The sequence below is a fragment of the Pristiophorus japonicus genome, chromosome 20 (genome assembly GCF_044704955.1).
Source record: "Pristiophorus japonicus isolate sPriJap1 chromosome 20, sPriJap1.hap1, whole genome shotgun sequence".
NCBI lineage: Eukaryota > Metazoa > Chordata > Chondrichthyes > Pristiophoridae > Pristiophorus > Pristiophorus japonicus.
Genome location: NC_091996.1, coordinates 9,952,492 through 9,979,434, shown reverse-complemented (window position 1 = coordinate 9,979,434; position 26,943 = coordinate 9,952,492). Strand labels below are relative to the sequence as shown.

The window sequence follows — 26,943 nt, the reverse complement described above, 5'->3', positions numbered from 1 at the left end:
CCACTGTTCATAACCACACGATTTGAATTTTGAGTTACTAATTTAAACATATGAAAAGTTGATTGTGCAGTGGACAGATGCTGATTCATTCACCCCGATGCCTGTACTTCCTGTGTCACCCTCATCATCTCATCATCATAGGCAGTCCCTCAGAATCGAGGAAGACTTCTTTCCACTCCTAGAATGAGTCCTTTGGAGGATGACCAGTCCAATATGAGAGCCACAGACCCTGTCACAGGTGGGATAGACATTCAGCGGGGGAAGGAGGGTTGCTGGGACTGATTTGCCGCATGCTCCTTCCGCTGCCTGCGTCTGACCTCCATGCTTGCAGCATTGAGATTCAAAGAGCTCTATGCCCTCCCGGATGCACTTTCTCCACTTAGGGCGGTCTTCGGCCAGGGATTCCCAGGTGTCAGTGGTGATGTCGCACTTTACCAGGGTAGGCTTTGAGGCTGTCCTTGTAACGTTTCCTCTGTCCCCACCTTTGGCTCGTTTGCTGTGAAGGAGCTCCGCGTAGAGCAATTGCTTAGGGAGTCTCGTGCCTGGCATGCAAACTGTGTGGCCTGTCCAACGAAGCTGATCGAGTGTGGTTAGTGCTTCAATGCTGGGGATGTGTCAGCCAGGAAATGTATGATCAACAACAAAAACTTGTATTTATATAGCGCCTTTAACATAGTGAAACGTTCCAAGGCGCTTCACAGGAGTATTATAAGCTAAAACAATTTGACACCAAGCCGCATAAGTAGAAATTAGCGCAGGTGACCAAAAGCTTGGTCAAAGAGGTAGGTTTTACGGAGTGTTTTAAAGGAGGAAAGAGAGGCGGACAGGTTTAGGCAGGGAGCTCCGGAGCTTGGGGCCCAGGCAACAGAAGGCACGGCCACCAATGGTTGAGCGATTATAATCAGGGATGCTCAAGAGGGCAGAATTAGAGGAGCGTAGACATCTCGGGGAGAGTAGGGGTGGGGGGGTGTGTGGGAGGGGGGGGGGGTGGGGGTGGGGGGGTGTGTGGGGGGGGTGTGGGGGGTGTGTGGGGGTGGAGGGTGTGTGAGGGGGGTGGGGGTGTGTGTGGGGGGGGGTGTGGGTGGGTGGAGGGATGTGTGGGGGTGGGGGGGTATTTAAAACCTACCTCTTTAAACAAGCATTTGATCATCTGCCTTAATTTCTTTTGTAGCTCGAAGTCAAATGTATCTGTTTTGTCTTGTAACATTGTTGTGAATTGCCTTGGGACGTTTTACTATGTTAAAGGCGCTATATAAATAAAAATTATTATTATTATTACTCTGAGGCTGAAGGAGATTACAGAGATCGGGAGGGGCAAGCTCATGGAGGGATTTGTAAACAAGGATGAGAATTTTGAAATCGAGGCGTTGCTTAATGGGGGAGCCAATGTAGGTCAGCGAGCACAGGGGATGAGGGGTGAGTGGGACTTGGTGCGAGTTGGGCAGCCAAAGAACAGAAAACCAGAAAGTACAGCATCTGTTGGCAGGCAGAGTCAAGTCAATGGTATGAACCTACGGTTGTGGAGAAATAGATTATGAAGCAATTGCTGGCGGTGAAGATTCTTTTCAGCATCATCTTTTATTTCGCGATCAATAAACGATCCTCTATTTTTGTACACGGCGGCCTGAGGCAAGGGGAGAGGTCGGCGGGGGCGAGGTCTATGTAATGCATTGCATGCTTAAAGAAAACATTTATTTGTTTATACAAAAGGAGCACAAAATTAAAAACTAATGGAATTTGTATGTACGTGAAGCAAAATCCTAACCATACTTCTGTCATCAGATTTGTTGTTAAATGTGATTAATAAGTGGAATGATTTGATAGGATAATGGAGATAAAATCTCTGGAATTATTCAAGAGGCAGTTGGATACCACACCAGCCTTGAACCTCAACCTCCAGACTGGCCTAAACTCTCAACCACTGGACTGGCTCCAGACTCCAAACTTTATTTCTGAAGCCCTGACTTAAGAGGCTGCATTTCTCTGTCTCCATCTGCCCACTGCTGGACCTGTCTCTGGCTGCTCTCGCTTACCTTGGCTCCAGATCTCATTACAGCCTTGGTCCAAACATGGACAAAATAGCTGAATTTCAAAGGTGAGGTGAGAGTGACTGCCCTTGACATCAAGGCAACATTTGACCGAGTGTGGCATCAAGGAGCCCTAGTAAAATTGAAGTCAATGGGAATCAGGATGAAAACTCTCCACTGGCTGGAGTCATACCGAGCACAAAGGAAGATGGTTGTGATGGTTGGAGGTCAATCATCACAGTCCCAGGACATCGCTGCAGGAGTTCCACATGGCAGTGTCCTAGGCCCAGCCATCTTCAGTTGCTTCATCAATGACCTTCCTTCCCTCTATCATAAGGTCAGAAGTGGGGCTGTCCACTGATGATTGCACAGTGTTCAGTTCCATTCGCAACTCCTCAGAAAATGACGTAGTCCATACCCGCATGCAGCAAGACCTGGTGCTATTTCTTGGACTGATAGGTGGCAAGTAACATTCGTGCCACGTGTGCCAGGCCTCACCAACAAGCGAGAGTCTAACCACCACCCCATGATATTCAACGGCATTACCATTGCCGAATCACCCACCATCAACATCCTGGAGGTTACCATTGACCATACTGTGGTAACAAGGGCAGGTCAGAGGCTGGGTATTCTGCGGTGAGTGTCTCACCTCCTGACTCCCCCAAAACCTTTCCACCATCTACAAGGCACAAGTGTGATGGTATACTCTCCACTTGCCTGGGCGAGTGCAGCTCCAACAACACTCAAGAAGCTCGACACCATCCAGGACAAAGCAGCCCTCTTGATTGGCACCCCATCCATCACCTTCAACATTCACTCCCTCCACCACCGGCGCCCCCTGGCTGCAGTGTGCACCATCTACAAGATGCACTGCAGCAACTCGCCAAGGCTTCTTCGGCAGCACCTCCCAAACCCGCAACCTCTACCACCTAGAAGGACAAGAGCAGCAGGCACATGGGAGCACCACCACCTGAAAGTTCCCCTCCAAATTACAGACCATCCTGACTCGGCCGTTCTATCATCGTTGTTGAGTCAAAATCCTGGAATTCCCTCCCTGGCAGCACTGTGGGAGCACCTTCACCACACGGACTGCAGCGGTTCAAGAAGGCGGCTCACCACCACCTTCTCAAGGGCAATTCGGGATGGGCAATAAATGCCGGCCTTGCCAGCAACGCCCACATCCCGGAATGAATAAAACAAAAAGGCTGCTGAGGTCTAGCTGTAGAGCAGCCTCCAAGGCTGTGATTGGCCAAGGTTTGTATTTTTCATGAGGAGAGAAGTAGCTTGCTTTAAAAAAAAAAATGGTTGTTTTAAGCCAATCTCTTCCGAGCACAGTCTGACGCAACTGTGACGAGCCGCACGTAAAAAGCGAAGGGTGGGGCAGGGGCAGGTAATTCAGAAATCAATTTTATCACTGCTAAGCCTTTTGCAGGAACCTCATTGCTTCCTTAATTGGCCGTCTCATCCTCTCACGAGGAAATCGGGTTCACATATGGTCTTAATTTTCAGTCAAATTAACTTTGCTCGTCATTTTTTCACATCGTTTGCAATTGTGTCAGATGAAACCTCCTCGAGCTTATGGATGTTTGAAAATGAAAGCTTTCAAAAATGGGATTCTGTGGATAATGTAATTGGATTTGGGGTTGTGGCAAATCCTGAATCCTTTGAGGATTATGGTCGCATCTGTTATCAAAACAAACCTCTAATTTGTCAAGTAATGCACAGTGTATTCTTGCTAAGCTTTCAGCTTGTTTTCCTCTGTTTATCGTGCACAAGAGAAGCATCAGCAGCAACGTGTACTTAATTAGCGTCTTAAACGGAATGGAATATCCCAAGGGCACGTCACAGAGGGAAATCAACACCAAGCAGAGGGATGGGGTTGAGGGTAGGTGAGTGAAGGTACAGCAGTAGAAGTAGACTTTTGAAAATGGGGGACAAATGTGGTAAAGTTGGAGGCAAGTTAGGGAATTCCTGAATGCAATGGCATAATGGTTCTAAGAACATAAGAACATCAGAATTAGGAGCAGGAGTAGGCCATTTGGCCTCTCGAGCCTACTCCGTCATTCAATAAGATCATGGCTGATCTGATCATGGACTCAGCTCCACTCCCCTGCCCGCTGCCCATAACCCTTTACTCCTTTACCGCTGAAAAATCTGTCTATCTCCGCCTTAAATATATTCAATAACCCAGCCTCCATAGTTCTCTGGGGCTGAGAATTCCACAGATTTATAGCCGTTTGAGAGAAGAAATTTCTCCTCATCTCAGTTTTAAATGGGCGGCCCCTTATTCTGAGACAAGTTCCCCATTTTTAGTTTCCCCTATGAGTGGAAATATCCTCTCTGTATCCACCTTGTCGACCCTCTCATTATTTTATAAGTTTCGATATGATCATCTCTCATTCTTCTGAACTCCATTGTGTATAGGCCCAACCTACTCAACCTATCCTCATAAGTCAACCCCCTCATTTCCAGAATCAACCGAGTGAACCTTCTCTGAGCAGCCTCCAATGCAAGTATATCCTTCCTTAAATATGGAGACCAAATCTGTATGCAGTATTCCAGGTGTGGCCTCACTAATATCCTGTACATTTGGAGCAGGACTTTGCTGCTTTTATACCCTATCCCCCTTGCAATAAAGTTCTGTCAGAGAAGGTGCCATTCAAGAGGTCATTGAACAAAATTTATGCTCATGGGATTGGGGGTAATATACTAGCATGGATGGAGGATTGGTTACTGAACAGAAAACAGAGTAGGAATAAACGGGTCATTTTCGGGTTGGCAGGATGTAACTGGTGGGGTGCCGCAAGGATCAGTGCTTGGGCCCCAGCTATTCACAATCTATATCAATGATTTAGATGAGGGGATCAAACGTAATATATCCAGGTTTGCTGATGTTACAAAGCTAGGTGGGAATGTAAGTTGTGAGGAGGATGCAAAGAGGCTTCAAGGGGATATAGACTAAGTGAGTGGGCAAGAACATTGGCAAATGGAATCTAATGTTGAGAAATGTGAAGTTATCCACTATGGTCGGAAAAATAAAAAAGCAGAGTGTTTTTTAAATGATGAGAGATTGGGAAATGTTGGTGTTCAGAGGGGTCTGGGTGTCCGTGTACACAAATCACTGAACGTTAGCATGCAGGTACAGCAAGCAATTAAGAGAGAAGATGGCCTTTATTACAAAAGGATTTGAGTATAAGAGTAAAGACATCTTACTGCAATTATATAGGGCCCTGGTTCCTGGGATGGGGGGGATTGTCCTATGAGGAGAGATTGAGTAGGCTAGGCCTATATTCTCTAGAATTTAGTAGAATGAGAGGTGATATAAAATTCTTACAGGGCTTGACAGGGTAGATACAGGGAGGATGTTTCCTCTGGCTGAGGAGTCTAGAACCAGGGGTCACAGTCTCAGAATAAGCGGTCGGCCATTTAGGACTGTGATGAGGAGAAACTTCTTTACTCAGAGGGTGGTGAATCTTTGGAATTCTCTACCCCAGAGGGCTGTGGAAGCTCAGTCGTTGAGTATATTCAAGACAGAGATCAATAGATTTTTGGATATTAAGGGAATCAATGGATATGAGGAAAGTGGAGTTGAGGTAGAAGATCAGCCATAATCTCATTGAATGGTGGAGCAGGCTTGAGGGGCCGAATGGCCGACTCCTGCTCCTATTTCTTATGTTCTTATGTTGTTATGATGGCTCTGTCACTGACAGCAGGTGGAAGGGGACAAGATATGAAAGACAGGAGTCAGATTAGTGGAAGATGTCAGGTGGGTCATAGGACGGAGGGGGTTGCAAAAGGCAGTGTAGAGCAAGGTCACGGGGAGATTAATAAACGAGGATGCCAAGTTTTGAAAGCAGTGAGCTGTGGCACGTGGTGTTTGGCTGGGATGGGGCTGGGTAGCTGTGTGGTCATTAGTTAAAGATTGGGTGCTGCCGGCGGGTTTGGGCGAAGTGAGGAATTGAAGGTGGCCAAGAGAGCCTGTTGGTTGCAGGAAACCACGTGGGTCTGGGTGCACGTTGCACATGCGCTGTCTGCATTGGGACAAATCAGGATGGAAACCCGATGAGGCACAGTCATTGAGGCCTCAAGTGGCAACATTCTCGTCTCCGAGTCAGAAGGTCATGGGTTCAAGCCCCGCTGCCGAGATCTGAGAACGTAACCTGGGCTGATGCGTCGCTACAGTACCGAGGGAGTGCTGCACTGTCGAGAGATGCCCGTCTTTCGTATGAGTCATTAAACCGGGGCCCTGCCTGCACTCTCAAGTCGTTGTAGAAGATCCCATGGCACTAATTTTGAGTATATTCAAAACAGAGGGGCCGAATGGCCTGCTCCTGTTGCTAATTCTTGTGTTCTTATGTTCAGGGGGATGTCCTGGCCAATAATTATCACTCAACTAACACCACCAAAACAGATTATCTGCTCATTATCTCATTGCTGTTTGTGGGAACTTGCTGTGCGCAAATTGGCTGCCGCGTTTCCCTACCTTACAACAGTGACTAAACTCCAAAAGTACTTCAAAGGCTGTAAAGTACGTTGGGATGTCCTGAGGTGGTTAAAAATGCTATTTAAATGCAAGTTCTTTCTATGTTAAATACTTTGGGATACTTCAGCAATGTGGTAGTGCTATATAAATCCAAGTCCTTTCGCTATCGTTCGACCTGAATTCTTTTAACTGTTGTAAAAATTGATGGTCATTAGTCCGTGAAACAGTACGAAGAGTCCAGTAAGTAACCAGCAGGGCATTTAAAATTTATCAGTCATATAAAAGAGTGGATGCTTGAAAGGGGTTTATAGCCTATAATTCAACTGACTGATTCTGACAGTGCCATAAACCATGAGAGAGGAGCTCGAGTGGTTCAGGAACATCAGCAGGCGATGGATAATTAATTATAGTGTTTTTTTTTAATACTTTCTCCCCAGGATCCGAGATGTACAAATGCATAAAATAAATTATTTTCAGCTGCATTAAAATTCAGATCTCCCAGAGGGACGCTCTTGCGTAGCAACTCTGGTTATTTAGTTCTGCTGCAGATGAGTAAATTGATTACTGATTGACCTCGCGTTACAATCACCCCCTGCTCGTGCTGTGACGACGAAATGCGAGATTCACTAGCTGGGTGTGATCGCACTGTATTTGCAGAAAATTTAATGCGGTGCGTGTAATGCAAACATTGACAGCAATTAAGGGTTTATTAAGCATGCTGTTACAGATTTTGCAGAGAATGTGTATAACAGTCGAAGGCCAAGGGATTTATCAGTCCCCCCCCCCCCCAGGCCATTGTCTAAAACCCAAACGGCGGATGCATCGACAGACCCCGTGAAGTTAACAGACAAGTTTACGTTTTGAGTGCGGAACCCTCTTCAAAGGAAGGGCCCCACAGTAGATGCGTCTTTCTCCCTGCAGATATAGCCGAACGTGCTGAGTGTTTCCAGCATTTTCTGTTTTTGTTTGGTTTCCAGCATCTAACCATTGCCCCTTGATATTCAACGCTATTACCATCGCCGAATCCCCCCACCATCAACATCCTGGGGGTCACCATTGACCAGAAGCTTAACTGGACCAGCCACGTAAATACTGTGGCAACAAGAGCGGGTCGGAGGCTGGGTATTCTGTGGTGAGTGTCTCACCTCCTGGCTCCCCAAAGTCTTTCCACCATCTACAAGGCACAAGTCAGGAGTGTGATGGAATACTCTCCACTTGCCTGGGTGAGTGCAGCTCCAACAACACTCAAGAAGCTCGACACCATCCAGGACAAAGCAGCCCGCTTGATTGGCCCCCCCCATCCACCACCTTCAACATTCACTCCCTCCACCACCGGTGCCCCCTGGCTGCAGTGTGCACCATCTACAAGCTGCACTGCAGCAACTCACCAAGGCTTCTTCGGCAGCACCTCCCAAACCCTCTACCACCTAGAAGGACAAGGGCAGCAGGCGTGTGGGAGCACCATCACCTCCACGTTCCCCTCCAAGTCACACACCTTCCTGACATGGAAATATATCGGCCGTTCCTTCATCGTCGCTGGGTCACAATCCTGGAACTCTTTCCCCCCCCCTGCCCCCACCTGCCCCTCAGCACTGTGGGAGTACCTTCACCACACGGACTGCAGCGGTTCAAGAAGGCGGCTCACCACCACCTTCTCAATGGCAATTGGGGATGGGAAATAAATGCTGGCTTTGTCAGTGATGGCCACATTTCATGAACGAATAAAAATCTGCATTAACTTGCCAGTCAGCTATGGCTCAGTGGGCAGCACTCTCAGTTCTTGAGTCAGATGGTTTTGTGGTTCGAAGTCCCACTCCAGAGACTTCAGCACATAAATCTAGGCGGACACTCCCAGTGCAGTGCTGAGGGAGTGCTGCACTGTCGGAGGTGCCATCTTTTGGCTGAGACGTTAAACCGAGGCCCCGTCTGCTCTCTCAGGTGGATGCAAGAGATCCCACGGCACTATTTCGAAGAAGTGCAGTGGGAGTTGTTCCCGGTGTCCTGGGTCAATATTAATCCCTCAACCAACACCGTTAAAACAGATTATCTGATCATTCATCGCATTGCTACTTGTAGTGCCTCGCTGTGTGTAAAAACACCTTAGGGGCAGGGCTTATGCCTGATGACAAGTCTATTTTTGTTGTCATATAAATCCGTGCGTTATCTCTTGGTTCTGCGATGGAGTTGCACGGGGCTGTTTTACAGCATCTTATCAGCTGATGCAAGCCAGCTGGTAAAGCCAGGTTAGCAAACTTACAGCGACTCACCAAGACATTTATCACCAATGTTGATAAGCACACATCCTTCTCGTGTTTGCTATAGGACGAGTTAATGAGAGGAACGTGTCTGGCCTGTTAAATAGCTGCCGCTGACTCAGTGATATTGTGCTTACACCCACTGTCATAAAATACATAGGACAGGGAAGATCCTGCCAACAAAATAAAACATTGTTTTTACTCTCTGTTCCTTCAGCAAGCAGAAACAAACAGCAACAACTTGTATTTATATAGCGCCTTTAACGTAGTGAACCGTCCCATGGTGCTTCACAGGAGTGTTATGAGATTTTAAAAATTTGACACCGAGCCGCATAAGGAGAAATTAGCGCAGGTGACCAAAAGCTCGGTCAAAGAGGTAGGTTTTAAGGAGCGTCTCGATGGAGGAAAGAGACGTAGAGAGGCGGTGAGGTTTAGGGAGGGAATTCCAGAGCTTGGGGCCTAGGCAACAGAAGGCACGGCCACCAATGATTGAGTGATTATAATCGGGGATGCTCAGGAGGGAAGAATTAGAGGTGCGCAGACATCTCGGGGGGGGGGGGGGGGGTGGAGGGCAGAAGGAGATTACAGAGATAGGGAGGAGCGAGGCCATGGAGGGATTTGAAAATAAGGATGAGAATTTTGAAATTGTTGCCGTTGATTAACCGGAAACCAACGTAGGTCAGCGAGCACAGGGGTGATGGGTGAGCAGAACTTGGTGCGAGTTAGGACACGGGCACCCGAGTTTTGGATCGCCTTTAGTTTACGTAGGGTAGAATGTGGGAGGCCAGCCAGGAGTGCGTCGAAAAAGTGAAGTCTAGTTAAGATACCAATCTCCAACGCACACCTCTTTTCTCTGCTCTGTATCCCCCAGCTTGCCCGCAAACATTTCCAGACACTGTACTGCAGGTGAACAAAAAAGGTTATGAGTAAATAATGCGAGTTGGCTTTGATATTGTGACACAACCTCAGAGGAGAACAGTGCATGGTGTAAAGCGCTCCAGCCTGATGAATCCACTTGAGGAATCTTGATTTTGTTGCATCTTCGTAACACACTGATCTAAGCATTTGTAGCTCTTATAATAATTTCTTCCTCTCCTTCCTGACTTATTTGATTAAAAATAGATTGCATCAGTGCCTTGGTGCAAAGGAATTTGAACTCTGCCCTTTCACCACTGGGCCTTTTACTTGAGTTCGATGAGATTGACAGGATGGAGGATTGATCCCTGCCTCCTGTCGGGCACCTCTCTGTATTGTGTCGGGCCGTGTTTAACTGGGTCGGAGCATAAGCCCATAAGCACAAAATTCCAATGGATCAGTGCAGACCTGTACACAATATGTAGTGCACGCAAGGTTGGGAGGTTAGAACAGTTCTAAGGAACCAAGCCGCAGTGTTGGGTCAGTACTGATGGAACTGCACATGGTATCTGTCCCGTTCTGGAGCGAGGATTGCTTGATGCTGAGCCCGTGTGTCAAAAGCCTGGAAAATGTGCCATTTCCCAAAGCAACCATCCCTTCATCTGTATCAACTTCAAAAAAGTATAACTTTTAAAAAGACATTGGTGTAATGTTTTTTTTTTAACCCCATTTTATATTTATTTCCTCCCCGCCCCCCACCCTCCCCATCCCCCTCCTCTTGTGTCTTGTATCATTCATATTTAAGGAAGGTTATACTTGCATTGGAGGCTGTTCAGAGAAGGTTCACTCTGTTGATTCCAGAGATGAAGAGGTTGACGTATGAGGATAGTTTGAGTAGGTTGGGCCTCTACGCATTGGAGTTCAATGGTATCTTGGCCTTTATTGCAAAGGGGATGGAGTGTAAAAGCAGGGAAGCCTTGCTACAGCGATACAAGGTATTGGTGAGGCCACACCTGGAATACTGCGTGCAGTTTTGGTTTCCATATTTACAAAAGGATATACTTGGTTTGGAGGCAATTCAGAGAAGGTTCACTAGGTTGATTCTGGGGATGAAGGGGTTGACTTATGAGGAAAGGTTGAGTAGGTTGGGCCTCTACTCATTGGAATTCAGAAGAATGAGAGGTGATCTTATTGAAACTTATAAGATAAAGAGGAGGCTCGACAAGGTGGATGCAGAGAGGATATTTCCACGCATAGGGGAAACTAAAACTAGGGGGCATAGTCTTAGAATAAAGGGCCGCCCATTTAAAACTGAGATGAGGAGGAATTTCTTCTCTGAGGGTTGTAAATCTATGGAATTCTCTGCCCCAGAGAAATATATTTAAGACAGTGATAGACAGATTTTTCAGCGATAAGGGAGTAAAAGGTTATGGGGAGTGGACAGGGAAGTGGAGCTGAGTCCATGATCAGATCAGCCATGATCTTATTGAATGGCGGAGCAGGCTCGAGAGGCCAAATGGCTGACTCCTGCTCCTATTTCTTATGCTTTTATCATTCCTTGACCAGGAGGACAGGGGGACTGAGCTGCAGCCAAAAGTTTAGCCTCTTCCTCTCTGAGAGGGCTCCTCGGCTGAGCTGCAGCCCAGTGGGCAATTTCATGGACTTGATCATTTTACCACCTTATTCCCCATGTAGGAGCCAGAGAAGCAGGTAGTGTTCTATTTGTCTATGCCTTTATGCCTTGTGGAATGACCTTGGTCTTTCTACCGATTTCCATCGCCCCACCATTGACGGCCCTGCCTTCAGCTGCCGAGGCCCTAAGCTCTGGAATTCCCTCCGTAAACCTCTATGCCTCGCTACTTCTCTCTCCACCTTCAAGATGCTCCTGAAAACCGACCTCTTTGATCAAGCTTTTGATCACCTGTCCTAATTTTGACTACATTACACCAGTGACTACACCGCAAAATGACGTAATTGGTTGTAAAGCACTTTGGGACGTCCGGTGGCCGTGAAAGGCACTATAGAAATCCAAGTCTTTCTTTCAAAGTGTCAGCTGTGGCTCAGTGGGCAGCACACTCACATCTGAGTCAGAAGGTTGTGGGTTCAAGTCCCACTCCAGAGACTTGAGCACATAAATCTAGGCTAACTTTCTAGTGCAGTGCTGAGGGAGCGCTGGACTGTCGGTGGTGCCGTTTTTCGGATGAGACGTTAAACCGAGGCCCCGTCTGCCCTCTCGGGTTGACGTAAAAGATCCCATGACACTATTTCGAAGAAGAGCACGGGAGTTCTCCCCGGTGTCCTGGGTCAATATCTATCCCTCAATCAACATAACAAAAATAGATTATCTGGTCGTTATCAGACTGCTGTTTGTGGGAGTTTGCTGTGCGCAAATTGGCTGCCGCGGTTCCCAGTTTACAACAGTGACTACATTCCGAAAGTACTTCATTGGCTGTAAAGTGCTTGGAGACGTCCGGTGGTCGTGAAAGACGCTATAGCAAGGCAAGTCTTTATTTTCAGTTTAATATTTCTATATGCAGCTCAGGGTCAAATTTAGTTTGATAACGCTCTTGTGAAGCACCCTGGGATGTTTTACTATGTTAAAGGCGCTATATAAATTCAAAGTGTTGTTATTGAGAATCCAGAGTGAAGGTCCGTAGCTGATTATGTCGCACAAGACCAAGGCTGAAACGAGTAGGAAACAAGAGTGGGAAAATCAAGAATTTGATTGTAGAAGGAAATGTAGATTCTTGCGAGGTAAGGAGTTCCAAAATGTTGGGGTCCAGGGAATTGAATGGGTTCACGTATGAGACAAGGTGATGTGTCTTTGCTTCAGACACAACAAAGAAGACGACAAATTGAAATAGGTATATTTGGAGGTGGGGGCAAGAGAATGTAAAAAAAGAAAGCACGTTGAATATATATCAAATTCTCATCTGAATGGAATACATTGTTAACAGTGGAGACTTGTGCCAATTGGTTTTACATTGGATTACATTGGATATACGACACAGAAACAGGCCACTCGGCCCAACCAGTCCATGCCAGCGTTTATGCTCCACTCGAGCCTCCTCTCTGTCCTCATTTAAATCTATCATAATAAGGCCAGCCTTTATTGCCCATCCCTAATTGCCTCTTGAGAAGGTGGTGGTGAGCCGCCTTCTTGGACTGCTGCAGTCTGTGTGGTGAAGGTGCTCCCACAGTGCTGTTAGGGAGGGAGTTCCAGGATTTTGACCCAACGACGATGAAGGAACGGCCGATATATTTCCAAGTCAGGATGGTGTGTGACTTGAAGAGAACGTGGAGGTGATGGTGTTTCCCAAGCGCCTGCTGCCCTTGCCCTTCTAGGTGGTAGAATTCGCAGGTTTGGGAGGTGCTTAAGTAGAAGCCTTGGCAAGTTGCTGCAGTGCATCTTGTAGATGGTACACACTGCAGCCAGGGGGCGCCGGTGGTGGAGGGAGTGAATGTTGAAGATGGTGGATGGGGTGCCAATCAAGCCGGTTGCTTTGTCCTGGATGGTGTCAGGCTTCTGGAGTGTTGTTGGAGCTGCACTCATCCTGGCAAGTGGAGAGTATTCCATCACACTCCTGACTTGTGCCTTGCAGATGGTGGAAAGGCTTTGGGGAGTCAGGAGGTGAGACACTCGCCGCAGAATACCCAGCCTCTGACCTGCTCTTGTGCCAGAGTATTTAAGTGGCTGGTCCAGTGAAGTTTCTGGTCAATGGTGACCCCCAGGGTATTGATGGTGAGGGATTCAGTGATGGTAATGCCATTGAATATCAAGGGGCAGTGGTTAGTCTCTCGCTTGTTGGAGATAGTCATTGCCTGGCACTTGTGTGGCGTGAATGTTCCTTGCCACTTACCAGCCCAAGCCTGAATGTTGTCCAGATCTTGTTGCATGCAGGCATGGACTGCTTCATTGGCCCTTAAATCCTGGTCCTCTGCTTCCCGCGGGCACTCACCAAAAAATGGCTAAAAAGATCCGCACCTACCTTTACCTGCTGCGCCCACCAGAGATCCAGGTCCTGAGGCCTCCTCTTCTTGCGCAACGGAGCGTGTTGTTCAGTGGTCCACCACAATTCACGACTGGATGAGGCAGGATTACAGAGCTTTGATCTGATCCATTGATTATGGGATCGCTTAGACCTGTCTATGGCCTGCTGCTTTTTAGCGTGTATGTGGAACTAAACTACAGAACCAGTGGGAACTTGTCTCCAGACCAGGTCCAAAACCACCCCAACCTCTGCCATTGAACTACAGTACGCAGATGACGCCGGTGTCTGCGCACACACACAGGCTGAACTCCAGGACATAGTCGACGTATTTACTGAGGCATACAAAAGCATCGGCCTTATGCTAAACATCAGTAAGACAAAGGTCCTCCACCTGTCCTCGCCGCACAGCACTGCTCCCCTGGACAACGTGGACCACTTCCCATATCTCGGGAGCCTCCTATCAACAAGAGCAGGCATTGACGACGAGATCCAACACCGCCTCCAGTGCTTCAGTGCAGCCTTCGGTCGTCTAAGGAAAAGAGTGTTTGAAGACCAGGCCCTAAAAACTGTCACCAAGCTCATGGTCTACAGGGCTGTAGTAATACCCGCTCTCCTGTATGGCTCAGAGACATGGACCATGTACAGTAGACACCTCAAGTCACTGGAGAAATACCATCAACGATGTCTCCGCAAGATCCTACAAATCCCCTGGGAGGACAGACGCACCAACGTTAGCGTCGTCGACCAGGCCAACATCCCCAGCATTGAAGCGCTGACCGCACTTGATCAGCTCCACTGGGCAGGTCACATAGTTCGCATGCCCGACACGAGACTCCCAAAGCAAGCGCTCTACTCGGAACTCCTTCACGGCAAACGAGCCCAAGGTGGGCAGCGGAAATGTTACAAGGACACCCTCAAAGCCTCCCTGGTAAAGTGCAGCATCCCCACTGACACCTGGGAGTCCCTGGCCAAAGACCGCCCTAAGTGGAGGGAGGGCGCTGAGCACCTCGAGTCTCGTCGCCAAGAGCATGCAGAAATCAAGCGCAGGCAGCAGAAAGAGCGTGCGGCAAACCAGTCCCACCCACCCCTTCCCTCAACGACTATCTGTCCCACCTGTGACAGGGACGGTGGTTCTCGTATTGGACTGTTCAGTCACCTAAGAACTCATGTTTAGAGTAGAAGTAAGTCTTCCTTGATTCCGAGGGACTGCCTATGAAGAGTCCTGCAGCTTCCCCAGGTTGGCACCTCATTTTTAGGTATGCCTGGTGCTGCTCCTGGCATGCTCTTCTACACTTCTCATTGAACCAGGGTTGGTACCCTGGCTTGATGGTAATGGTAGAGTGACGGATATACCGGGCCATGAGGTTACAGATTGTGGTGGAATACAATTCTGCTGCTGCTGATGGCCCACAGTGCCTCATGAATGCCCAGTTTTGAGTTACTGGATCTGCTCTAAATCTATCACATTGGTTTAAATCCAATCCAACTCAACCCACCCCTGCATTTAATGGAGCTTTTTCAGCAGGGTAAGGGTTAATTTTGAACCGAATTCAGCATGCAAGTCTCCCAAGTAATGTTCAAAAACAGACAACTTCCCGAAAGCAGAACTCTCGGTGCCAACAACTTAAAGCGCTGTGTTTTAAAAAGATTTGCACAAGTCTTTTAAACGTTGCGTTACACTCGGTACAGTGTCAACACTTGAATGCACGAGCGGGCGAACGGGTTTCATTTGCGGTCTGGGTGTAATGCAAATCGTAAAATGTGCGCCAGGTGAAGACTCATCTGCTGTGCAGCAATCGGGATCGATGGTCCATTAAACAACAATAAACAGGAGGTGGCCTGGAATGTGGCAGCGGCAACTCAATTAAACATCTCCGTACAGTGCAGCTTTTGAATTTGCTCGGTGATGTTGCAACACTTTGCACCGGCCCGAGCAGCAGCTTTGGGATCTCCCCAAATTTCCTGCTTTTGCTTTCCCAAACCCTCTTCCTCCCCATTCCTCAAATTCTCCCCCTCTTTCCCCCCGCCCCCATCCTGTCTCTTTCCCCCCTCCGCCCACCACCCTCAAACCACACACCAGCATAATCTCGGAAAGTAATCTCTCGTGTCGTGCAAGTACTTAGCCTTGGGATGTCTCCTTGCAGATCGGCGATCAGAACGGTGAACTAACGGCACACTTGAATGTGGCACAACTGCAGTCGGCGCTCGGCATGAGTTCAGCTCAGCAAGACAGACAGTCAGCTCCTTACAATGCCGATTATGAAGCACAAGGTAGGCGTTACTACTATTTGTTTTTTTATGGCAATAGAAACGTCACGGCCAAACTTAGTTTTTTTTACAAAAAGTGTGTAATCACCGAAAAAGCGGTGCAGGACATAGTAGCACTCGAGGTACAATTTAACCAACTGTAAGACTTGCAATGATTTGCCGTGCCTTTAAGGTCTCTCTCTCTCTCTTTTTTAAATCTGTTTGAACGGCTGAGTTGTGCCCTGTTGACACAAGGTGTTGGTTTTGTGGGTGTGCGCCTGCAGTTTGTGCGTTTCTTTTCATTTCTCAACCAGCTAATGCATTTAAGGTATTTTCTCCCAAGAACGTTTCCAAGTAAAGGTCACTAAATCTGCAGAATTAACATAGAAACATAGAAAATAGGTGCAGGAGTAGGCCATTCGGCCCTTCGAGCCTGCACCGCCATTCAATGAGTTCATGGCTGAACATGCAACTTCAGTACCCCATTCCTGCTTTCTCGCCATACCCCTTGATCCCCCGAGTAGTAAGGACTACATCTAATTAAGGTGGGAAACCCCAAATGGACCAGTTTGATGACCTAGAAACAGTCTCCCTAATTAAATGGGAGTTGTATTTGCTTCACAACTGAGTTTTCTTTTAAAACGTGAACTAATTTCTCAGTTATTTGTTTTTGAAGCCCACAGCTTTGATTCTAAAAGGCTTCTCTAAATAATTCCAACTTAAAAATAAGACATCTCCAACTCCCGTTGGAGATCAGCCATGATCTTATTGAATGGCGCAGTAGGCTCGAGGTGCCAAGTGGCCTACTCCTGCTCCTATTTCTTACGTTCCCCTCGAATACTAGCATGTGCTGTAATGATGCTAGTACTTTGCGTGATTAGCTTTCAGAGGAGAGAGTCCACTGGGCAATACTCTGAGCACCGATGTCCGTTACAACATACTGGAGGCCAGGTTATTAATCAAAAAATAACTCCAAATTTAAACAAAGTGCCATTTGAATGAAATTTAAAGGCTATTTCTTGACCCATTGGGATCGAAATTTGGTACCGCTGTTTTTGAGGTGTCACTGCTTGAACGGTGATTTTACCACCAGGCGCTAATCACCGCCACAAACTGCCAAATTCGGTTTTACCGCCCAAAGATGAGAGAGCAGCGCTAAAAGTGGCATTGCACATTCATCCTCGGGGGCCCACGGGGCAGGAGCTCAGGAGGCCGACCGAATTTCCCCACAGTGGGCTGCTGGCACACGAGTTGTAAAAAAACTGAACAAAGAAAAGTTGCGGAAAACTTCTCTGACCCCCCCCCCCCCCCCCCCCCCCACCCACACTTCCCCACCGGTGCCGTTAGTACATATATACTGAAAAAATTAAAGTTAACAACTTACCTTGATCCTTGGACGCTCTTGTCCCGGGATCCCCGCTGTCCCACCAGCTTTCCCAGGCTGTACGGACACGTGCCGATAAGGCCACCGCACTCGCCTCATCTCGTGGCGGCGGTAAAGGGGCGTCGCACGCTCAGTGCCGTCACCACGTGGGTGGCGGTAGAGCGAGAAGCAGTACCTCTTGGCCCCCTTCCCCACTGCCCAGCTAGATTTACCGTGAGCCGAGGAACCCGCTCCCCGCCGGCGGTAAGTCCTTTGCCGCCCGTTTGCCGCCCCTCCCCCAGGCACTAACGGACGACATTATCAACCGAATTCCAACCCCATAATTTTGAATCAAGCCTTGTAGCTTGTCTTACCCCCTTTACCCTGGCTGCAGATGCAAGGGCTTGCTTGTATAGCGTAGATGCATTTAAGGGGACGCTAGATATATGTACGTGAGGGAGCAAGGCCTAGAACGATGTGCTGAAATATAAACGGGAAAATTCTGCAAATACTCAGCGGGTCAGGGCAGCATCCGTGGAGCAAGAAACAGAGTTCAAGTTTCAGGTCGCTGACCTTTCATTAGGAGGGTCTGCTGGTAGGGTGAGAGGAAGCATCATAGAAATTTACAGCAGGGAAGGAGGCCATTTTGGCCCATTGTGTCCGTGCCGGCCGACAAAGAGCTATCCGGCCTTATCCCACTTTCCAGCTCTTGGTCCGTAGCCCTATAGGTTATGCCACTTCAAGTGCACATCCAAGTACTTATTAAATGTGAGGGTTTCTGCCTCTACCACCCTTTCAGGCAGCGAGTTCCAGAGCCCCACCACCCTCTGGGCGAAAAAAACGTTCTCCTCAACTCCCCTCGAAACCTCTGACCAAGCACATTAAATCTATGCCCCCTGGTTGTTGACCCCTCTGCGAAGGGAAATAGGTCCTTCCTATCCACTCTATCTAGGCCTATCATAATTTTATACTCAATAAGACCTCCCCTCAGCCTCCTCTGTTCCAAAGAAAACAAACCCGGTCTATCCAATGTTTCCTCATAGCTAAAATTTTCCAACCCAGGCAACATCCATCCTCGTAAATCTCCTCTGCACCCTCTCCAGTGTAGAAGGGGTGGGAGGAGGCTGGTGTGGAGCACAGACAGACACCGGCGTGGACCAGCCGGGCCGAATGGCCGGTTTGCCTGCTGTAACTTCTATGCAAACACTTTGATCTCCTGCAGTTGAGATCCCAGTGTGCCTCGCCTTTGCTTGGTGCCTTCCTGGAGTGAGGGAGGACCTTGGTCGTGATCGTGAAATTCTTTTGGCGGGTGTGACTGGTGCTCGGATTGCTGTTTGTATAGACGCTGTGTATTTTATTGAATTGCAAACATTTCAACCCACACTGAGCGGCAGCAGTTTAATATCCCACCGTAGCCATCCCGCTGCATGAGCGTGTGACCACAGGCTCAGAAACAGAGGGGAGACTTTTATAGTAAGCGTGTGAAGTGGAGGAAGCCAGTTTTTGGCCATCATACTTGGCTGACCAGGTGGAAGAAAGTTGAGTTCAGCCATGGCTCAGTGGGTTGCAATCTTGCCTCTGAATCAGAAAGTTGTGGGTTCAAGTCCTCCTTCAGTGGAGTGCTGCAGTGTCGGAGTTGCCATCTTTCAGATGAGACGTTAAACTGAGGCCCTGCCTGCTCTCTCAGGTGAATGTAAAAGATCCCAGGGCATTATTTCGAAGAAGAACAGGGGAGTTATCCCCAGTGTCCTGGCCAATATTTATCCCTCAACCAACATCACTAAAAACAGATGATCTGGATCATTATCACATTGCTATTTGTGGGAGCTTGCTGTGCCTAAATTGGCTTCTGTGTTTGCTACATTACAACAGCGACCACATTTCAATATATACTTCATTGGCTGGGAAATGCTTTGGGATGTCCTGTGGTCATGAAAGGCGCTATAGAAATGCAAGTTATTTTTTTTAAATGAGGGAAGTGTTCAATTTTCACGTCACTGGTAATGGTTTGAGCAATCCAGAATGGTCTCTGGATTCTTCACTGGCCCGCAATACTGCGTTTATCAGCTTTACAAACTCTCTAGATTTGTCATGCTCAGTCGCAAAAGAAAGTTGTCAAATTTGCAAATGCCAGTTGGTAACTCAATTGGAAGCTCACGTTGTCCAAGTAAGGATTATTTAGGGGTAAGCCTTTGGATACTTAAGCTTTAACTGTGTGCGTGTGTGTGTGTGTGTGTTGAAATACGCGTGTGTGTGTGTTGAAGTACGCGCGTGTGAGTGTGAAGTGTGTGTGAAAAGTATGTGAAGTACACGTGCGTGATGTACGTGTGCATGTGCGTGAAGTATGCGTGTGAAGTGTGCGTTTGAATTATGCGTGTGTGTATGTGAAGTATGCATGTGTGTGTGTGATGTATGCATGCATGTGTGAAGTATATGGATGCGCGCGGGAAGTATGCGTGCGCGCGTGTGTGTGAAGTACGTGTGTCTGTGAAGTATGCGTGTGAAGTGTGTGTGACGCGCGTGTGCGTGTGAAGTTTGTATGTTGGCTGGTTTTCAAGTTGCTCAGCTTGTTTTTAGAAACCCGCAGCTGAATACAGAGAGAGACTGGGGCAGGCATTGAAGAACTGTGTTCACCAAATGATGTTACACAATGATGGAACTCAGGTATACTGCTGCGCACAGCCCAAGAGAGTGTTGCGAGTTGCCCTGTCTGCTTCTTGTATGAGGTAAGTTCAGCTGAAGAGGCTATTGAGTGCAGTGTCTTCTGATTGGATTGTTTCATTGGTTCTTGTGTATCATCAAGGTTTTCAGATTGGTCTATATTTTCATGCTAAGATTTGATGTGGACTTGTGTTGACGAGACTTGGAGGCAGCTGATGCTGTGAAGATCTTCCTGTGGGAGAACGTATTTTGAGAATCAAGGTGCTCTCCTCCGCGACAGATGAGAAAATGGCTTGGAGAAGGGGAGGGCCCCTTCCTGTTGCGCAATGTTGCTGTCAGCATTCGCAGACCCAGGCCCTCAAATCTATCACCAAGCTCATGGTCTACAGGGCTGTAGTAATACCCGCCCTCCTGTATGGCTCAGAGACATAGACCATGTACAGTAGACACCTCAAGTTGCTGGAGAAGTACCAACAACGATGTCTCCGCAAGATCCTACCAATCTCCTGGAGGACAGACGCACCAACGTTAGCGTCCTCGACCAAGCCAACATCCGCAGCATCGAAGCACTGACCACACTTGATCAGCTCCGTTGGACGGACCACATTGTTCGCATGCCAAACACGAGGCTCCCAAAGCAAGCGCTCTACTCAGAACTCCTTCACGGCAAACGAGCCAAAGGTGTGCAGAGGAAATGTTACAAGGACACCCTCAAAGCAGCATCCCCACTGACGCCTGGGAGACCCTGGCCAAAGACCGCCCTAAGTGGAGGAAGCGCATCTGGGAGGGTGCTGAGCACCTCGAGTCTCATCGCCGAGAGCATGCAGAAATCAAGCGCAGGCAGCGGAAGGAGCGTGCGGCAAACCTGTCCCACTCACCCTCTCCCTCAACGATTATCTGTCCCACCTGTGACAGGGATTGTGGTTCTCTTATTGGACTGTTCAGCCATTTAAAGACTCATTTTTAGAGTGGAAGCAAGTCTTCCTCGAATCCGAGGGACTGCCTATGATGATGAAGGGGAGGAATATCGAAGGTGTCCTTGGCGGGAGGGAAGTCCACAGGTTTAACCATCCCAACTGAGAAGGATAACGCGGGTAGGAGGAGAGTTAAACGTCTCCAAAATCCCCTCCCACTGAGGCTCTGGACTGAAGGCGAGGATTCTGCTACGCTAATACGTTCAGAACTCCCGTGACATTGCTCGCACTCAGTCGGACGATGCTGGAGCTCCTGTTAGAGTAAGCAGCGGCTGAAATCGATCAGAGTTCTATCGCGGGTTGCAGGGTGCCTGTAAGTTTCAGGCTCCGGGTCCAGAGACTGGTTTTCTTTTTGTTCAAAGATTCTTTCGCTCCGTAACCAAATCAGATGGTAGTGTGTGACGAATGCACACTGGGACTTCAATATTTGGCAGCGATCCTCCCATGGCCCTGCTCACGGTAAGTCAAAGGACGCGGTGTTTTGTGACACCAGGGATATTATGCCATGTAGAACTCAATGTATTATATCTTCTGTTAACGTAATGGTATATTTCCTTTTAAGGCTGGTAAATCTAACCGTTAAACACCGGGCAAGTTCATACACAAGGGAGACTTCGCTGCTCCGGTAATTTCAGCCACTGCACACTTCGGCTGTACGTTCCAAACGATTCCCTTTGCTCCCGGATACGTTTTATCAGATCACTTCTCATTGTCTCCCAAGTCTATCCGTAACAGAAAGCAATCTTTTAGCACTGAGAAAATGCATGATTGCCCGGGAGACGATTGGATATTTTTTGGCATGGAGCATTAAGTTTATTATTAGCGTACTGTGACAGTCAAACATTATTTATCCCCCCTTGGGGTATTTTTTTAAAAATTCAGCACACAATACTAATCTGTTAAACCGTATCATTGGCGGATCAGTGGGTGGCGCTCTCTCGCGTCTTGAGTCAGAAGGTTGTGGGTTCGAGTCCCTATTCCAGAGATAAAAGGCTAGGCTGATACTGCAGTGCTGAGGGATTCCTGTCAATGTGCTGAACATTGATGTGCCAGTAATAAGAAATCTGATCAATCAAAACTGTTTCCAATGGCTGACGCGTCGGTAACCAGAGGGCACAGATTTAAGGCAATTGGCAAAACACCAGAGGCGACATGAGGAAAAGCCCTTTTAACGCAACGAGTGGTTAGGATTTGGAAGGTCCCACACAAGAGATTAGTGTGCAAAATTAAAGCACATGGTATTGGGGGTAATGTACTGACGTGGATAGAGAACTGGTTGGCAGACAGGAAGCAGAGAGTAGGAATAAAAGGGTCCTTTTCAGAATGAACTAGTGACCAGTGGGGTGCCGCAGGATTCAGTGCTGGGACCCCAGCTATTTACAATATACATAAATGATTTAGATGAAGGAATTGAATGTAATATCTCCAAGTTTGCAGATGACACTAAGCTGGGTGGCGGTGTGAGTTGTGAGGAGGATGCTAAGAGGCTGCAGGGTGACTTGGACAGGTTAGGTGAGTGGGCAGATGCAGTATAATGTGGATAAATGTGAGGTTATCCACTTTGGTGGCAAAAACAGGAAGTCAGAATATTATCTGAATGGTGACAAATTAGGAAAAGGGAAGGTGCAACGAGACCTGGGTGTCATGGTACATCAGTCATTGAAGTTTGGCATGCAGGTACAGCAGGCGGTGAAGAAGGCAAATGGCATGTTGGCCTTCATAGCTAGAGGATTTGAGTATAGGAGCAGGGAGGTCTTACTGCAGTCATACAGAGCCTTGGTGAGGCCACACCTGGAATATTGTGTTCAGTTTTGGTCTCCTAATCTGAGGAAGGACACTCTTGCTATTGCGGGAGTGCAGCAAAGGTTCACCAGATTGATTCCTGGGATGGCAGGACTGACATATGAGGAGAGACTGAATCAACTGGGCTTGTATCCACTGGAGTTTAGAAGAATGAGAGGGAATCTCATAGAAACATATAAAATTCTGACAGGATTGAACAGATTAGAGGCAGGAAGAATGTTCCCATTGCTGGGGAGTTCCAGAACCAGGGGTCACAGTCTAAGAATAAGAGATAAGCCATTTAGGACCGAGATGAGGAGAAACTTCTTCAGTCAGAAAGTGGTTAATCTGTGGAATTCTCTACAGGAGAAAGTTGTTGAGGCCATTTTGTTAGATATATTCAAAAGGGAGTTAGATATGGCCCTTATGGCCAAAGAGATCAAGGGGTATGGAAAGAAAGCTGGAAAGGGGTACTGAGGTTGAATAATCAGCCATGATCTTATTGAATGGCGGTGCAGGCTCGAAGGGCCCGAATGGCCTGCTCCTGCACCTAATTTCCATGTTTCTATGTCACAGGTGGGACAGACTGTCGTTGAGGGTAAGGGAGGGTGGGACAAGTTTGCCGCACGCTCTTTCCGTTGCCTGCGCTTGTTTTTTACATGCTCTCGGCGACGAGACTCGAGGTGCTCAGCGCCCTCCTGGATGCACTTCCTCCACTTAGGGTGGTCTTTGGCCAGGGACTCCCAGGTGTCGGTGGGGATGTTGCACTTTATCAAGGAGGCTTTGAGGGTGTCCTTGTGACGTTCCTTATGTCCACCTTTGGCTCGTTTGCTGTGTAGGAGTTCCGAGTAGAGCTCTTGCTTTGGGAGTCTGGTGTCAGGCATGTGAACAGTGTGCCCTGCCCAGCGGAGCTGGTCGAGTGTGGTCATTGCTTCGGTGCTGGGGATGAACGAGTGGACAGCCTCATCAGCAGTAGCAATAACCCATATTGGAACCACACAGGCTTTATTGTTTTGCACCGTTTATATGTGAAAACGCCAGGCGGGTGTTTGGCTTCGGCAGCACAGCATTGCGCCCCGATGATCTCCGCCCGAAGATCGTGATATCATCGCCGCGCGCGTTGCCCCAGAACCTGAACTTGGGTTCCGCTCCATGCAGCAATGCCGGGCAAAAAAAACACCAGCAGCTGCAGGAAGTGTTCAGTGTTAGACCAGGGGGCTTCGGGGGTGATGCTTAAAGGCGAGGTGACCGAGGTAAGTAAAGAAATAATTTGCTATTGCTCTCTTTGATTTTTTCCCTCCCCCGCGCTTTCTCATACACCCACCCCTCACCCCCGAATCGACCAGCCTGGCACTATGCTGCAGTGCATCGGGCTGATCGAGCCGGATCGTGGCTGCCATCGGTGTCCAGGTAAGGTCATCTTTCACGACCCACCGGACGTCTCCAACTGCTTTACAGCCAATGAAATACATTTGGAGTGTAGTCACTGTTGCAATGTGGGAAACGCGGCAGCCAATTTGCGCACAGCAAGCTCCCACAAACAGCAATGTGATCATGACCAGGTAATCTGTTTTTTTGTTATGTTGACTGAGGGCTAAATATTGGCCCCAGGACACCAGGCATAAGTCCTCTGCTCTTCTTCGAAATAGTGGCCGTGGGATCTCTTACGTCCATCTCAGCGAGCAGACGGGGCCTCGGTTTAACATCTCATCCGAAAGACGGCCCCTCCGACAGTGCGGCACTCCCTCAGCACTGCACTGGGAGTGTCAGCCTAGATTTATGCGCTCAAGTCCCTGGAGTGGCTCAGAGGCGAGAGTGCTGCCCGCTGAGCCTGCAGCGATGGCCTTTCCCTTTCAGGGAGGGAAGGAGCCTCCCAACATGGCAGCACTGCACAAGTACCGCCCCGCCTGCTGTCTCTTGCGCTCCAGGAAGGAAGCAGGGTGCTTGATTTCACCCTCCGCTTCCTTCCCGGACCACAAACGGCGAATCTTTTTAAAAGTTCGACAACATTAGCTCCTGGAGCTGATTTTTCAAACTTTTAAAATTTGGCCCCCCCCCCCAATGCGGCTCTCCCGAATTTCTCCCCCTCAGTATTTGCCAGCCTCTCGGTGAATGTTTAAGCGGACAGTAATTGAATAGTTATTTTAGCCCATGCAGAGTCGACCTCAGGTGCGATGACGTCGGTCTTTTGAGGGGCAGCAGATGCGGAGAGAATCCGATGTGAATTTCAAGAACTGCTAAATGGGCTAATTGTTATCCCTGGGCTACACAATCTTAAGTTGTACACTTGCAGTTCTCAAGGGGCTCGGCCCATTTTGTAGGGAGTCTGGTACAAACCATGACAGAAACTCTATATTAAAGTGCCAGTGCTGTAAAAGAGGGCGTTTTACTTACAGGAACATTCTTATTGTGTGAGCCGTAGCTCAGCAGGTAGCACACTCACCTCTGTACCATACCAACATCTTCCACCTCCATACGCAGATTACCCTTATGGTCTCTACTAGGCCCTATCCTTTCTTTAGTTATCCTCTTGCTCTTAATATATTTATGGAACATCTTTGGGTTTTCCTTGATTTTACTTGCCAAGAATTTTTCATGCTCTCTCTTAGCATTCCTAATATTCTTTTTAATTTTACTTCTGAACTTTCTATATTCCTCCAGAGATGCTACAGTATTTAGCTGTCCACATATGACATAAGCTTCCCTTTTTTTCTTTATCCTTCCCTGTAAGTCCCTAGACAACCAGGGGGCTGTAGAATTGTTGTTCCCACCCTTTTTCTTTAAGGGCACATGTTTGGCCTGAGCCCTCCGGGTCTCCTCCTTGAATGCCTCCCACTGTTCCGACACTGATTTATCTTCAAGTAACTGTTTCCAGTCCACTGTGGCCATGTCTTGTGTAATGGCTATAATGTCATACCCCCCAGTGTCGACCTGCGCTCTTAGCTCATCCGCCTTATTCGCTATACTCCTTGCATTGAAGTATATACCATTTAGCACAGGAAGACCTCCTTGCTTTTACTACTTACTAACCCTTGTTTCCTCTGTCTTACAGATTCACTTTCTACATTCTTGCTTTCAAATTTCAGCTTTACTTCCTTCCCTATTGAAGTTGTTCTCAGGTTCCCATCCCCCGCCAAACTAGGTTAAACTCTCCCCAACAGCACTAGCAAAACTCCCCGCGAGGATATTGGTCCCGGCGCTGTTCAGGTGCAACTCGTCCAGTTTGTACCGGTCCCATCTCCCCCAGAAGCAGTCCCAATGCCTCAGGAATTTAAAGCCCTCCCTCCTACACCAGCTCTCCAGCCACACGTTCATCCTCTCTATCCTTCTATTCTTGTACTCATTAGCACGTGGCACCGGTAGTAACCTGGCGATTACTATCTTTGAGGTCTTACACATTAATTTTTCTCCTTGCTCCCTAAATTCTGCCTGCAGGACCTCATCCCTCTTTCTACCTATGTCATTGGTCCCGTAATGGACTGTTCACCCTCTCCCCCCAGAATGCCCTGTGTCCGCTCTGTGACATCCTTGACCCTGGCACTAGGGAGGCACCATACCATCCTGGAGTCGTGTCTACGGCCACAGAAACGCCTCTCTATTCCTCTAACTATTGAATCCCCTACCACTACAGCTCATTTATTCTTTGTCCCTCCCCCCTCTGCAGCTGAGCCACCCGTGGTGCCTTGGACTTGGCTCTGGCTGCACTCCCCAGAGGCACCATCGCTCTCACCAGTGCTCAGAAGAGAACATCGGTTGGAAAGTAAGATGGACTCACGGGGGGGACTCCTGCACTACCTGCCTAGCGTTCTTCCTCCGTCTGGTGGTCACCCACTTCCCCTCTGCCTGCGCGCTTTTAAACTGCGGGGTGACCACCTCCTGAAACGTGCTATCCACGTAGCTCGCAGCCTCGCAGATGCACCGTGTTGACTCCAGCCACCGCTCAAGCTCCGAAACACGGAGCTCGCGTAGTTGAAGTGGAGATACCTCCCGCACACATGGTTGTCTAGGCCGTATGAAACATCCAGGACTTCCCACATGCCGCAGGACATGCACTCCACAGGACTGAGCTGCCCTGTCATCCCTCCAATTAGACTTATCTGATTATAAAAGAGAGAGAGAGATACTTACCAATCAAACAGCCAATCACTTACCTGCCTGGCCGAGGGCTGTCAGCTCCTCGCCAGAAGTGAACTCCTCGCCGACCTCCGGTCCTCCTACTCCTCTGACTCCTGACCTCCCGGACCGTCGGACTCCTGACCTCCCGGACCGTCGGACTCCTGACCTCCCGGACCGTCGGACTCCTG

General features: G+C 48.4%; 1 protein-coding gene across 6 annotated transcripts in view; it reads left to right on the top strand.

The window, feature by feature from the left end:
- The window catches only part of LOC139233158 (G-protein-signaling modulator 1-like), a 326,419-nt gene that overhangs the window by 179,199 nt on the left and 120,277 nt on the right, over positions 1–26,943 (top strand). For all 6 annotated transcript variants that reach the window (XM_070863742.1, XM_070863740.1, XM_070863741.1 and 3 more), the window contains one exon: positions 15,757–15,883. In XM_070863742.1, the coding sequence (XP_070719843.1) occupies positions 15,757–15,883 (127 nt within the window). The remainder of the gene's footprint in view (positions 1–15,756; positions 15,884–26,943) is intronic.